General features: G+C 44.4%; 1 protein-coding gene across 1 annotated transcript in view; it reads right to left on the minus strand.

The window, feature by feature from the left end:
* Positions 1-6,837, minus strand: part of KTN1 (kinectin 1) — a 60,594-nt gene extending 53,757 nt beyond the window's left edge. The window contains exons 1-4 of the mRNA XM_009289830.2: positions 6,797-6,837; positions 4,682-5,234; positions 2,940-3,077; positions 248-415 (exon numbers count right to left, since the gene is read on the minus strand). Coding sequence (XP_009288105.1) covers positions 248-415; positions 2,940-3,077; positions 4,682-5,204 — 829 coding nt within the window. The 5' untranslated portion in view covers positions 5,205-5,234; positions 6,797-6,837. The remainder of the gene's footprint in view (positions 1-247; positions 416-2,939; positions 3,078-4,681; positions 5,235-6,796) is intronic.
* Between the last annotated feature and the right edge of the window lie 8,689 nt (positions 6,838-15,526).

Here is a 15,526-nt window from a genome sequence, read left to right on the forward strand (position 1 = left end):
AGAGCACAAAAGCCTACAGTCAGTGTCAAAAGGATTCAGATGGCGCAAAGCCCTTTCAACAGTGCCAAGGACAGGGGAGAAACGAGCACAGACAAGAGCAGCGTCCTGCAGCCACAATGTTTTCCTCAAATCACTTCTTCCTAGCAAGTAAGAGAGGATCCCCCCTCCCCACATACGCAGCATGTTTTCCCTGTTCAGGTTTCCAGGCAGGCTATGCCAGAGACAGACTGCATTATCAGTTTCTTACCTTTATCCGTTTCATTCTTCAGTTTCTTGCCACTGCTCTTCTGGATCCCCTCATTCACGTTTTGTTTTGCTACTTCAACCACTTCTCGTTTTTCCAAAGTGCCAGCATCAGAATTATCCATCAAAGGAATATAAGTAGTTGCTTGAATAAGAGGTTCATCCACCAAAACTGTAATCAAAAGTCCACAGGATGGGTTAAAGCTTTGTAATAATTAACATCAACCTTTTTAGAAAAGGTGCATAACGTATTAGAGAGTCGGATTAAAGCATCTCTAACCTCAATAGTTAGTTATACTCTCTATTTCTATTATCCTTCACAGCTTAACTCATTAAAGCTCTTCAGGTAAGTTCATTAAATAAAGGTCTCTAATGCATAGTAATTTAATAGCTTCAATTAAACTTCTATTTCCAAAGCTGCCTTTTAGCATTTTAACAAGTAGCTGAGAAGAACCTTTACATTTTGACTTTCATTTCACTTTAATGAGAAAGTTGCACATAGCATCAATGAGACTGGTTTACTTGTGGCTGCACATGAAATCGTTCAGCATCCCTGAAGCCTGAGTATAGTAAAGTCTTTTGTCCCTATTCTGTTAGAAGCTGGCATCTTACTGCCAGCATTTCTACCCAGATTACATCACCTGTGAACCAAACGATTTAGGCAGAACACACAGTACGGACAGCAATCACGCTTATTTCACATGCCAACTGAACTGCACTTAATGAAGATATCTCATCTGTCAGAGCAGGCTTTAGGCATCATTACTATTCAGAGAGGTACCCGGAGGTACCGACCGACCTCGGGTCTCCATTCACCATTCACACAGCACTGTATAAACATGGTGAGGATCAGCCTCTGTCCAAAGAACTTTTCAGCCTGTGCTGCCGAGACAAAAGCAGGGAAGAGGAAGAGTGACAGACCAGGGACAACAGATACAGCCAGCAACAGAGCTGGCTTTGCTGTTTGCCCAGCTCCTGAGCTGCTGGTCCCCACTGCCTGAAGTATGCAAGACATTGTGCACGGAGCCATGCCATGGCAGGAAAGCTCACTGACCCAACCAGCCCAGACTGAAGGGCCGATGGACAACAGATGCCACGCGGCAGACCAGAGAGAGGAGGAATTGGGTGGGATGCAAGGTTTCAGGAATCAGTGCAAGACAAATACACATTCCTGGCTGCCAGAGAGCCAGTTATAAAACAATTTTGTATTCTGGCTGCTGCCGGATGGACCTTTTGTGTCACCTGCTAGAGTCTAATTTTGTATTCTGGCTGCTGCTAAGGAGCAGAATAGGCCAGATGGACCTTTTGTGTCACCTGCTAGAGTCTTTGCACTTAAGCAGCCAGCAAACACCTGCAGGTACACTGCAAGCTCAGAAGCAAGGAGAGCTCTCCTCCAGCAGAAATATCCACCACCTAATCCAGTTACCATCCTCACCTTCTCCCTTCCTCTCCTTAACTTCCCCTCCTTTCAAAATCTATTCAATATCAACGAGACATTTCGCAGCATCAGTAACATCCGAAATCCCCATAGTACTGTCTTGGCTAATCCAGATAGCCACCACAGCTAATTTTTGCTCCGTCATTTTGGAGAGGTGGCTTTAAATGAAAACAGCTTGCATTTAAATAATGCATGAGCTATTCCCGTGCAGCACTGACAGCTTCGCTTTAATGCTGGCTGAGCTGGTACCAATAGTTATTTGCCACATACAGACGATTTTGAGGGGCCATTTTATGGACCATAAACAAGGGCAATAGATGCATCGGGAAAAGCACAAGAAGATCCACAAAAGCCAATCACATCCTAGGTTCCCCATCACTAGGTTTCTTCCAGGAATAATTTGAAAGTTTTTCAGTTGTTATAACATACAGGAACCCTACACTACTTGGAACCTCACCCTGGTCTGACCAGGGCCCATAACTGATCTGGACCCTGATGACCTGACCAAAGTATAAAGGAAACAGTGACCAACATCATCTACTCCAGGAGCAGTCCACCAGCCGCCAACTTCTTCATAGCTGTCCCAATAAAGAAGAGTTTTGAGAAGCTAACAAGGTGGCCTCACAGAACTTCATGGTCACGCTCTTCCCAAAAGCCGCAGGGACAACGGCACTCATTGTAAAAAACACAAACACAGAGGCACACTGAGCCAAGAGGAGACAAGAAGCAGCATCTTGGCAGAGAACGAGGGATGACGAACAGTAAAGGCCTTGACAGCAAAGATGAACAGTTTATGTTGGAGCAACAGCTAGCTAACAAAAGGACAATAAGAGAGGAACGTGGTCAAAGCAACCGGCTAAAAAAAAAAAAAACGCAGTCTTGTTTGGGCAGATGACTGCAGCAGTTCCAGAATGACTGCAGCAGTTCCAGACATGCCTTGCTCAGAGCAACTTAGAGCCTGCTCAGCTTATACTCTAAGTCAATACATTACTCCTCAATTCAAGCGTGAATGTTTGGATCCAAAAAAAGCTCAGAAAGGTTCACAGCATCATCCCATGTTCAGTGGTACCAGATGTTCATCCAATTAAACAGTATCTCAGGCTGAGCAATCTTTCCTACCTGGAATTCCTGCTTTTTCAAATTAAAAGAGTTATTCTCCTATGAGTTTCTTTTCCAAAGGAAGAGAAACTAAAGTATGGATGGCAAAAAGGTTTAACAGTCAGGTTTATTTGAACTAAGTCACAGTCTGTATTCTCACCATTATCAGCTTTCTGCTTCTTTGCAGAGACTTTCTTCTTTCCCGATACATTTTCTTGCTTTATCTCCTGGTGGAGCAGCACTGGGTCTTGCTTTTTGGCAGGGGATACAACAGAATCAGTCTTAGTATCTTGATCATCTGTAACAGACAATTAAGACAATATGCTCTTCTGTACATTCTCATCATTACTTCTAAATCAGTAAATCTGTAATAACCACCACAGTCCACTCCCAGAAAAAAAAAGAAACTCGTATTTTAAATCAGAACACGAAGTTATCCATATATATGTACACACACGCACACAAACACATACGCTTCCCATATCAGACGAGACCCCAAAGCAATAGAAAGGTTTAGCAGAGTCAAGAGCCACAGCACCTAGTGTTTTGACAGACAGGAATCTTATCTGCAAGCAGAACATACGGCAATGCAAGTAACAGTTTAACAAATCCAATCCAGGTTTTACTGCGACAGAGCAGACAGCACGTTACCCACATTAGTTTCTCATTTTATTTCCCCCCCGCCACAAACCCACTTGGGTATTTTACACACACACACCCCCAATAGCTACTGGGACTGTGAGAAGCAGAAAATAAGTGTTTCACATTAGGGAACTGTCCTTTTTAAAAGTTGTTTCTAGTGAGAATTTTTTTATCTTTTTGGACAGCCTGTGCTATATAATATTCTTGTCAGAGCTGACACACACAATAGGGCGTTACAGTGTTAGCTCCTGTAATCAAGGATAACAGTTAGTTGTGGCTGCCCTCAGAATAGTGCTTGCAGACCACATTTTAACCATGCCACAGAGATTTTCAGAGAACACCCACAAACAAGATTTGATTTTTTTTTTGTCAGTAGTGGGTGGGTCTTTTTTCTCCCTTTTTTCAGAAAAAGAAAAAATCCACCACATCAAGCAGCAATGTCGTTCTTTTTCCTCACTCCCTGTAGCAAACCTCTTATGCCTGCATCTCGAAAGGGTGATCTGCAAACACTTCGGTTTTCACCTATTTCTGAAATTGGGTGTTTTTATTCTTTAACTTCTATTCATAGTCAGACAACCACACTGAGACATATCGACTTCTGCTGAGGATACAGTCAAGACAGTCACAGGCGATTCTGACTACAGTTTTCGGTCTGTTCTAGGTTGGATGTTTCAGTTACAATGGCTGGACCGGTTTTCTTTTAGCATCAGTTCCATTCAACTATAGAGGTGTAGCAGGTGGGAAGCAGCTGTAAGTGCTTCTTTCCACGAATCGGCCACCAAACACCTCTTCGTACGTTAAGCCTGCACTTACAGTGATCTGTTTTGCACAGTCTGCTATGAAGTTTCCCTAGATGCCCTTCCTTATCAGAGCAACCACACTCAGGACTCCACGCTTTTTCATAGCTTGACATCAGAATGCACGCAGCAAACATCTAATGACTTCTTTCAGGTAATCAAAATTTTGACAGCTTGAGAGCAAAGTACCCAAACCACAGAGCAAGGCAGAGATACGAGCTGCTCTGTTTCACTCAACAATCTTTAGTAGAAGAAAGCAAGGATGGGAGAAGGAAAACCAGAGCATTGCTGCCAGATGAAAACAGGGAGAAAAATGCAATAGCTCGTTAAAAGGAAAAGGTTAGAAGTGAGCTTTGCCCCGTAGAGATCAGGCAGAACAGTTGTGAGAGACACTCTGTGGCCTTGCAAAAAGCAGAACACGGTTTTGGCGTTCTGTGCAAGAAGCATATGCAACATCAGATACCCATTCCATTTTTCTGCTTCTTCTGCCCAGGCTTCTTCTTAGATGCTGTTGATTCAGATGGTGGAGTGGGCTGTTTTGTAACAGGGACTGGTTCTACTTTCTTGCCTGAAGACTTGGATCCTTCCGACTCCTTAGTTACATGATCATCTTGAACGGCCTTATGCTTCTTCTCCTTCTTCTTCCGTTCTCTAACACCAGTAGATGCTTCAGTCACGCTCAAGGGAACAGGAGCGACGTGCTCTTCATCCGTACTCAGGGCATCAGAGAGCTTAAAGTCCCGAGGTGTACTTTCAGAGTCAGACTCGTGGATGTTCCCGTTCTGAGCTTCTTTCTTCTTGTTCTTCTTCTTCTCCATTTTCTTTTTATCAGTCTTGGTAGGTGGAAACTTTAGGTCCCTTTTCTGTTTTGCAAGGACTTCATCATATAAAGTCTCTTTCATGAAAAGCCAGAAGAAGAGGAAAATGACTGTAATAACCACAGAAGGAATGAGGACGATAAAGTAGGTAGACTCGTAAAACTCCATTGTGCTTTTTCTTAGCCGTATTTAAAAAACCTATAGGGGAAAAAAGAAAAAGAAAAAAAAATGAGGTTTTGAACAGGTTTTCCGCGATATTATTTCCCCCACCAATTATAATAATAAAAGAAGTCTTGTCATTGTTTTAGAGAAGCCTTAAAATAGCTTTTAATAAAATTACCAAACTGGACCAATCATGGAACAACTTCTGGAGTCATTTACCATTTGCTTCAAAGTTGTTAACCAGGATAGGAAGGAACTGCAATTCGCAAGACTGCTGATCTTGAAAGAGCAGTTCTCCTCTTTCCATACTTTTCTTCATCTTCCTCATTCTCCGTTCCCAAGTGAATTTCATAAAGTTAAAGCTTTCGATTTCAGAAATACATGAGACAGCACTTTCATAGGCTGTGAAATAAGGACCAGTACATGCAAAGCAACACTTTTTTTCTGTAAATCACATATAATGAATTAAGATTTTTATCTTGACAAGTGGGAGTTAAGTTTCAACTTCCTTTTGTTCCCAGATTTATGACAGCTTCAGAAGTAGAATGAGGGGAAGAAGGGAGAGAGCCCTAAATTTTAGTCAACGATAAAGAATCAGGTCTTTTCAAAACTGCTTTTTGAAGTATAAAACCCAGCTTTAAACTCAGGAAAATTCCTCCCATTTATAGGAAAACAGGCAGATCTGTTACTTATTTTGTGCATGTAACAGTGTACAACTTCCAGGGCACTAATAGACCAGATGACTCCAGGATAATTTGCTGAAAACACTATTTGTGCTCAGAGCATTACTTTTTTTTTTTAAAGCAGGAACCACAGACTTAAAAGTAAAAAAGTCAGGATGAAGCTAAAAACCTAATTTTGGGGCCAAGACAAGACCAATTTTCCTACTTCACAACTGAGGACTATGGACAGACCTGCATTTTTGCAGGAAGAATTCGAATCCTCTTCAGACTGTTTGTTCCAAGGGAAAAAAAAAGCGCTGACCATTGAAAAACACAATCAAAACTAATTAAGCAAGTGCAATTCCTGATTCACCAACTCAGTTTAAAAACCTCCATGGAAAGCGTGTCCTTCAACTACATTTTCTTCTACACAAGAAAAGAGGACTCTTCAACTCAGCTGTCCCTTGGGAGACCCATTCTCTCGGGAATGAAAGGCAAGGGATCTAACCCAGGTTGTGTCTCCCATAACCTCTGCCACCTTCTCTGCAACCACCGCCCAACTGCAGCATCCCCCAACACAGCCAACACGTGCAAACACTTGGGGAAACCTGTACTGTTAGCGACTCCGGGCACTGTTACACATCAGCCTGCCCTTCTGCTTCTCCTCAACCAACTTGAGGATGAGAGCTTCACACAGGCTTAGCCGTAAGCGAGATGACCCCAAAAGAGTAAGGGGAACTGCCCCACACCTTAAAGCAATATTGCTTGGAGTATTTCCACTGCCACTTCAAAAAAAGAGAACAGATGTGCCCTACTGAGGGCACAAGGAATAAAGTCCACATAGAAGTTGCACAGCACAGGGCTCTCCTTGCTTCTGGGCAGCCAGAGGATTACTCTTTAAATACCTGCTAGTATCACACTTAGTGGTTTTTTTACCTCAACTCCTGGCTGTGCTGGAAGCTGCTATCGTAAACTGGCTTGCCATCCTGCCACATTGGCGAGAGCTTGGTTTGGAGCCCGGCTCTAGCTCAAGAGGGAAGAGTTGTTGTATCTAATAGTTTCTGGACAGAGAGGAGTTACTGTGATAATATATTCGTACAGCACATTGAGCAGCACAGAAAGCAAGTAGTGGGAACTCTAATTTGGCTATTAGGTTATCCAAATAAAAGACTAACATTTCAATACACTAATGTTAAGACAACTGATGAATAACTAAGTCTCCTCCCGGTTTGTATTTACTTTCTGTGTGTGCACAGCTCACCGAAAAGGCTTGGGTCTAGAATTACATCCAACACAAAGTTTCAGAAGGGCTGAGAGGGATGGGAGGAAAAGCTTGTCTTCTGGGAAGAAAAAGCACAGATGTTCGAAACCAAGCTGGAGCTTTCAAAATGATTAGTTACAGCTACTTGATAAAACCAGCTTCCTGCACTAAGTGATCTAATATTAGTCATCTCTTGAAGGAAGCAGATCTTGAAAATTTGTCTCAGCCAAAGTCAATATTGAATGCTTACGGGAGAAGCTAATCCCCAAAGTAAATATGTAATTAAGTAGATTTTTCACAAGTGTAATTAAATTGATCATTACAATACATTACTGCAACAATTACAACACCTAACCACGAAGAGCCCAGAACAGCCCACCCCTGCTTTGGTGATACACAAGCACGCAGCTGGCCGTAAATCCACCCAATTGCTTCAGCCAAGCCAGGACAATGACACCCTGCAGCCATCCCTACACATTTCCCAGCACCTGGCACCAGATGCTCAGGTCAAATCACACGCTCGGCAAAACACGTCGCAAAAGCTCGAGACATCAAGTGTCAGGAGGCATGATGGTCATCAAGGCAAGACCAAGTATAAGCAGAAAATGATTGCTGCTTTGAGACACATTTAAAAGCTTAAGTTGCTTCCAAGAGGAGCCATAAATACGTAATTTTAACACCTAGTCCAAGTGAGGAATATGTACTGGACAAGATGAGGTCTGATCTCGGAGCTGGCTGAGCAACGCAAGCTCTGCTGAGCCTCCGTCCACCACCCTGCTCTCCCCTCCCTGCACTTAACTCCGCTTGTACAACGGGATCATTTGCACCCTACACCTGATCCAGAGCACAGCATTGCAATGGGGAGTTTCAGAGCCTCCACAGACCCAACTGCCGCTCCTGCCCTCCTCCGCTCATCAGGGCAAAGTAGAGCATGAGCCAAATGAACGCTTCCACCCCAAACACTGATCAGAGGCACGCAGATTTGATCTCCAAAGTCCAGTGGGGAATTTCACATACACAAATCCAGCCTTTCACATGGAAGCAGGGTTCAGAAAAAACCCCAATCAATTCTAGTTACATCCTGAGGCTTTTACTTGTTTAAAGACACTCGGGAATGGCAGACAAGAGCTCTGCTCTGATGGTAATACACTCATTTCCCATCTCAGCCCAGCATGAGCCAGGCCATTTAAAAAATCCCTTCTAGAAGGACACCATTGCTGCTGGCTTGTATGCAGAATGACATCCTTCACCATCCACCCCTTGTCAAGACATCTTTATGAAGTGGCATCCTTGCCATGGGGTATTTGGCTCACACAGTTTCCAGTTGTCCTCCAATCTACAATTACTATACAAGTTTCTCTCCAGTTTCCAGTTGTCCTCCAACAATCTACAATTACTATACAAGTTTCTCTCTTCCCATTTGTACTTCTGTATTACGCTGACAAGCCGCCTAGGAAAAAACAGAAGCAATCTATAGGGAAAAAATCCTATGCCATACAAAAAGAAACAGGACAGAGAAGCTGCTTCAGTTAAACCAGAAAAAAGTGAATGCTACATCAACTTAAACCTTCATGTACCGGCTTAAATGCTCCTCAGGATTTAGTTTTACGCTTCCTCCCATTCCTGTTAGCTCTGGAAATATGAGACACCCTCACAAAGATATTACTTCTCCCCCCTAGAAGGGCTGGCAAGGGGACTTTAATCACTTGCAGCCCTCCCTTGGACACCTTTCTGGGGCAGCTGCATCAGCTCCCTACCCACTCAAAGCTGCAATCCCCAGGCAAGGCACACCCAGCAGAAATCACACATACACACCCCCTTGCTACTGCCAATGAGAGGCACAGCAACTTTAGCTACTTTTAAATTTCAAGGTATTTGAAAATATACTCACCTTTCATCCATATTTGATATTTAACCTGACATTTATCGGGCACGTTTCTTAGAGCCTGGCTGCCCAGCGCCCGTGCCAGGCTCCCCACTTGCAGACACGCTCCCGTCTCGTTCGTAAATTCAAGAACTCACAACATCCCTTTAGTCATTCTGAAAAAGGGGAACAAACTGCATCTGTCCCAGCCCGCGCGCAGACTCGGTTACTGTTCCCATCCCGCATTTAACAAAAGAATTGCACTTTTGTTCCCCTAAACAGAGCCCATGCCACAGAAAATAACTATTTCTGAACTCCAGTGCAGTATTATTGCTTGCACCTGACTTCCTCTGCTAGTTAACACTGCCCTGGATTTTATAACACACCCTTTGCTTTTTGCATTTAAATCTCGAGTTTCACCCTGCACAGATACCACATTTCACGGGATATTCATTCAGTTTAGGTCCAGGGGATTAGCTTACTTGAGAAGACAGAAATAAATTATAGCTCCATCTGGCTAATGAGTCACTCATAGCTTAGCCCCAGCACATTAGAAGCACAGCTTCTATAAATGCTTAGGTCCCAAGATGCACATAATCTCTAGGGATTTGTGCCTCTTTGAAAAACTAACATTAAAGGGGGGAAATATAGGGACCAAGGTAATTTTTTTTTTTAAATACTAAGCAGTTTAAGAGATACCACATATGATTTGGCTAAGGCAGCAGCTTCTTTAATTGGGGTATTTTCCCTGGGATTTTCTCAAGCTGGCAAGCAGACTAAAAGAAAGCCCTCACATTCAACAGTCACTAGGAACACAGCAAGAAGTCTCAGAGGAGTATCTGTATTCAATAAATTCCTCAAATAGATAAGAGGGTTTTGGTTTTTTTTTCCCTTAATCTGCACACAGTTAGCAACACACTCCATATTAGCCAGCTGCAAAGAGGATCTTCTTGAAAACAGCTTCACTCCCAAACTCATCTTCCCCCAGAGCTCTTCGGAAGAGGATGCCCAGCAGCTTGGGCTAGACAAGGAAACTAAACTCAGATCTGCCACAAGTAAAATATAATATTAAACAAGATGTTTAGCCACTCCATGCCTATTCCTCACCCATACAGTGGGAGCAGTCAGCTCTCTGTGGCTTTGTTCATGAGCATGAACTAACTAAAGCACTGCTGGGCTCAAGCTCCAGGAAGGAGGGCTGCCAGAAAACCCTAGAGGCAGTTCAGTTAACATCAGCATTGCTACAGTACAAGAAAAACTTAGGTTGGTTTAGTTTTGGGGTTTTTAAGCAGCCCTATATGTCACTGAAAAAAACAAGATGTGTTCTTCACGCCCCAAGACGAGCAGAGTTTCTGCTATGCGACTCTAAGAAGAGGCAGAGAGTGAAAGCCAAGCTGTCAGAGCAGGCAGGGATTTCAGGCCATCATTAGTTTTGGGGTTTTTAAGCAGCCCTATATGTCACTGAAAAAAACAAGATGTGTTCTTCACGCCCCAAGACGAGACCCAAAAGACAGCAGAGCTTCTGCGATGCGACGCTAAGAAGAGGCAGAGAGTGAAAGCCAAGCTGTCAGAGCAGGCAGGGATTTCAGTCCATCAAACTTGCTCTGAGTTCGTTAACACCTTCAGCAGGTGAGCAACGCTGGGAACAAAGGGAGCCCTTGCAACAACTCGACGTCCTCCTCAGCCTTCCCATTCAAGGGTTATCCATTCCACAAAAAAACCCCACACTGCCCAGTGAACACCAGTGAGGAGCCGACTACACCTGAGCACTGTTTTTAAAGACAGGAAAGTAAGATATTACGTATAAATCTCACCTGCCACCTATGTAAGGAAGAAGGCACAGCTCCCAGTAAAATCACACAGTCTTCTCACAGGTCGCTTAAATTTGCACAACAACTAAGAGGTGTGCATGAAGCATCCACCACCTAGAAAAGCTGTAAATCTAAATGGCCCTACCAGTTTTGACCCAGATGGCAAAATTTAACCTACTTTTTTTTTGTATTCTTTTTAAACTCTACTTTTATAGCCATATTTCCATGCTCTGTTTACGGAAGTCCTCTCAAAACTAAGACTGGGGGGGGGGGAAGCATAATAAACAGCAGTTAAAGCTCCAAGTTTTTCATTTAAATACTTGCCCTGACAGCATGATTTGTGCAGCAACAGAAGAAAGCTGTAGACACTCGAAATTACAGACTGAGCCATTCACATATTAAAGTTACTCTTCTCTGGGAAGGAGACCTGTTCAAGTGAAGCTCAACAGTGCTTGACACCCCCTACAAACTGCTAACAGCAAGAGGAGAATGAGACTTGTCAATAAATCTCGCTGCTCTTCACTTGATTACGCTGATACAATTAAGCCATTTGCAGAGCATAATCTCAGTGCTTCAAATACCCTCTAGGTAAATATTTTCCATTCCAAACATGCCGCTGTTGGTACCATCTGTTAGGCTCTGTCTGCTCAGTTGCTTGATGTTAGTTAACACAGACACGCTATTTATTAAATTCCAGAGAAGCGTAGCTTTGCTTCAACAAAAGCCTTTACTTTTAGGGGTTGGTTGGGGTTTTTTTAATACATCTTTAGAGCCAACACCTGACAAAGCGCAGCAGCAGTGCCGAGAGCAAGCCAGGAGCACAATACGGCTACATGATGTTGCCACCACTATCTGGCAGATGACCTTGCTGTCATCCAAGCACCGGCAGCGGTGAGTGCCCGGGCACCTCCTGCAAGGGTTTGCCGGGAGCACGCGGGAGGTTTCTACTGCAGCCCAGCCATCCAGGCAAGTTCATACAAGATAAGGCAGCGCAGAGATTCACCATGCAGCAGCTGACGCCCTGAAACCACCTGGGCTGCGGGATAAAGCCCAGAGTTGGAATTAGCATCAGAGAAAGTGGAATGAGCAACCTTGCATTTATCCAGGGATAAAAGCGTGCACACCGGTTGCTGGCATGGAGCAAGGAACGGGCTGGAAAACCACGCTCTGCCCTCCTGCCCAGCAGCTTGCCCGAATACCCCAAAACTGCACAGATCCCTTCCCACCAGCAACCAACAGGGTTCACCAAAGCACGAGCACAAGAGACACTGATATTGTTCAGGACTGAAAAGTCTTAGGAAATCAAAATATTTCTCACATTTGCAAGGGCACGTTATTTGGAATAAAAACTGGCACCCATCAGGGCCAGAGGACAGTGTCCTTGGCCCCACTGGACTCCAGAAACTGCAAGTTTTCCCTTAAAATCACTAACTTCTAATATACATCTATTATCTCCAAAGTCAGAAGATAACAAGTTATCTTTACGCTACCTTCTTCCAAAGTGCCCGTAAAGGGTCAAAGGTTTTTTCTTCCAGCGGGAGAGGACTGCACCCTGAGAGGGCTCTGGGCATTACTCAGCAAGTCGGCATCTTCCCATCGCTATTTCCAGGGAGTCCCTGAGGCTTCCCCAGCTCCTTCCTTCACACGCTCATGTATAGACGTGCTCTGCCCACACCACCGTGAACTATTTGAGAGGCATTTAAACACCCGAGCAGCAAGCTCCTTTGCGTAAGCATTCGCCCTTCCCTGCTCCCCTTGCAGGCAGAGACCGGATCCAACATTTGCTCTTCAATTAACACTCACTTCTGTGCACGGGGAACTGGGAAATGATACTTCTCAAAATACGAAGGAAAAAAACCACTCACTGCATTTTCTCACAGACTCTCAAAGGACCGAAGAGCAGCAAAATCTAAACTAAAAGTTGAACACAGACACCGATTTTCTCAGCTTGCCGTTTTGCTCGCGTCCCAAGCGGGCAGCAATAGCAGCTAAGGTCACTCACTCACAGCAGCTCCAAACAGCCAGAAGATCCCCCGTTATATCTGTTACTTTCCATCGCCTACGTTACATCAGAAGGCATAGTTCAACAGCAAGAAAGGCTGCACGAGTAGTCATCCGAATGCACCAGCATGAACAATTCTGCTGATGCTGAGGCAAGAAAAGATGTCAGTACAGCCGCTCAGAGAGGAGCTGCCTCTGCAAGCCAGGCAGCAGTCAAGTCTCACTTCTGCTCCAAAGCTGCCAAATAGAGCTAACAAACCCAGCCAGCAAGGTAGCTGCACCTTTTAGCCACGTTTCAGAAGAGAATTAAGTTTACATTTCTAATAGTCTCAACATACAGACTTGATTAAAAACAACCTTCGCTGTTCTCAGCATTGCCCAGCTGCGTTGCAATGGATGGCTTTCGCAGGTTTGCTCAAGGTATAACAACACATTGCAATAAACCCAACATTGATTAACTCGTTAGTTCTGGCTTTGCAGGCAGTGCTAGAACTTGGGCTTTTGCCAAGGCCGTATTAATGCAGGATTACATACTAAAAATAAGTGACAAAGCTAGCAGATTAATGGCCAAAGCTGAGTTTAGATTACCAGTCTAGGCAGCAGATCTGCATGTTGTGTAGTTTTTGAGTATCAAGGGGTCTCCTGCAACACAAACCTGCCCAGCAGCAGGAGCTGGGTGCGGATTTAAGCCAGGACTCTGGGGTCAGCCAGGCAGAAGCATTAAACACGCACAACCGCACTTGAAATCTGTTGTGCCCAGCACCTGGACAGGAGAGAGGAATCAGGTCATGCCTGTTTTGTTATTCTGATTAGCTGTCTGGAAAGTTAACAGAGGTTTGTACAAGCCAAGTTGATGTGACAGTCCATAGCAGCTCGGGTTTACCACACACAAAAGCCATTTACACAAGTTTAAAGCCACTATGCACCTCAACAAAGGCCTTTTGACATCTGTTGTGGTCTACTGTATAAATATATATTCACAGTATAATCTTCACCTCGGAGCCATAGAAAGCCTCAGAGCGCAGCTATCGTCCCCCGAAACCAGGGGCAGACACAGTACGATAGCTCCGATGCCGAGCGCTGCACAGCCCGTCTGGGTTTGCTCGGGGTTTTGCCAGGGCCCTTTCAGCTAGCACGGCACCCTTTCCCAGGGCACAGGGTTTTTGCATTACCAACACAACTGTTTGCACGTCCTTTGGCTGGGGTCACAAAGCTCCTCGTCACCCATCTTACCCCCCTGCTCCGTCTGCTGACATAACCGTATGCATCGTCATTCCCAAAGTTGGCTCTGCCAAAATAAGGCAAGTGAAGGGTCTCAGCTGTGAGGGTATCAGGCTATCTTACTCCAACACAGCTTCATCCTTTTCTGACACAGGAATAAGTTGCGCTAGCATAAGTATATTTATTCTGAGACTTCTGCACCTACCCTTGCTGTGCTCTATTACTTTAACTTGATTAAAACAAGCTCTACAGCACCCACAGCAATTACACAGTTGACCTCCCCTCTGGTCAAAAACAAAGCAGAGCCTCATATTCCAAGTAAAAAAATTTGAAGATCATCTCTTGAGAAATTTGAGGCTGCTACAGCCCTTTCATCTCTTTACATCCAATACAGTCTCCGCAAGCATGGAAGGAGAGAGGAAAGCAGGTACGAGCAGTAGCTTCTCAGTACTCAAATTCCTCTCATACTTCCACAGCAATCTGCAAAGAAAAACAGCTGGAATGAAACCTTTTTCCTTTCCCAGTGTATATAGTAAATATAACTGTCTAAATATACATTCCTGTATTATGTATTCTTGTTTAAAACTTTAAAAAATAAATGTAAAATAAGAGGAGACAGAAACAAAGGAAGAAAAGGCCTTCGGTCTAGCTTTTTTTTTTTTTTTTGCCTTAGCAGATTGCTGTGAAAGTATGAATGGCATCCGAGTACTGGGAGACTAATGCTCATTAAAAAACCAACCCAGGTTTTTATATACAAGAGCTGCAAATAGTCAAGGAAAAGACCCAAGCATATTATCTGCCTATGCATCCCAGAAGAGCTAATTACCTCCCTGCGAGCCTCGCACAGCCCCACGAACACCGTTCTTCCCCAGGCTGCCTGGCAGGAGCAGCGCCGCTGCCCATGCCTCACCTCCCCGGGCAGGCACAAGCTGTCCTTCGCTTTGAATCCAGGGCAAAGCAGATGTCCTCAGCGCCAGGAGGACAGGAAAACCACGACAGATTGCTAACGAGGATGGCATTTTGTTCAGGGGACATATTTCTGAAGTTTGCACATACCTACAAAGAGGTCTGCCTTAATTTATTGCTCGACTCTCCAAATTTCTAGTCAACTTTGCCCTTAACCATATCCGTCAGATGACATTTTAGCCTGCTCACTTGAATTCCTCCAGACACACAAGAGAGTTTTAAACCTACCACTTGTTCTGTGGGTCTCCAGACCACCTGGTGCTAAAGCTTTTCTCCAAATTTCTCGCCAAAGCAGCAGCAATGGAGAAACAAAAAAATATCCAGCCTTGAGGGGTTAGCGAGTCACTCGGAGCAACGTTTAAGCAGGTCCGTAGAGCTGAATTTATTAACCTTTGTACCTCCACACCCCGATGGTGCGGAAACTGCCAAAGCTATCCCACAACTGAGCCACGTACAGCCACGTACAGCCTAACAGTGTCACGCTGGTGCTTTCATCAAGTTTCCGCCCATGTTGAACGAGGTCACGCAGGAACTCGGGGAGG

This window comes from Aptenodytes forsteri, unplaced genomic scaffold (genome assembly GCF_000699145.1).
Source record: "Aptenodytes forsteri isolate BGI_AS27 unplaced genomic scaffold, ASM69914v1 Scaffold76, whole genome shotgun sequence".
Taxonomy (NCBI): domain Eukaryota; kingdom Metazoa; phylum Chordata; class Aves; order Sphenisciformes; family Spheniscidae; genus Aptenodytes; species Aptenodytes forsteri.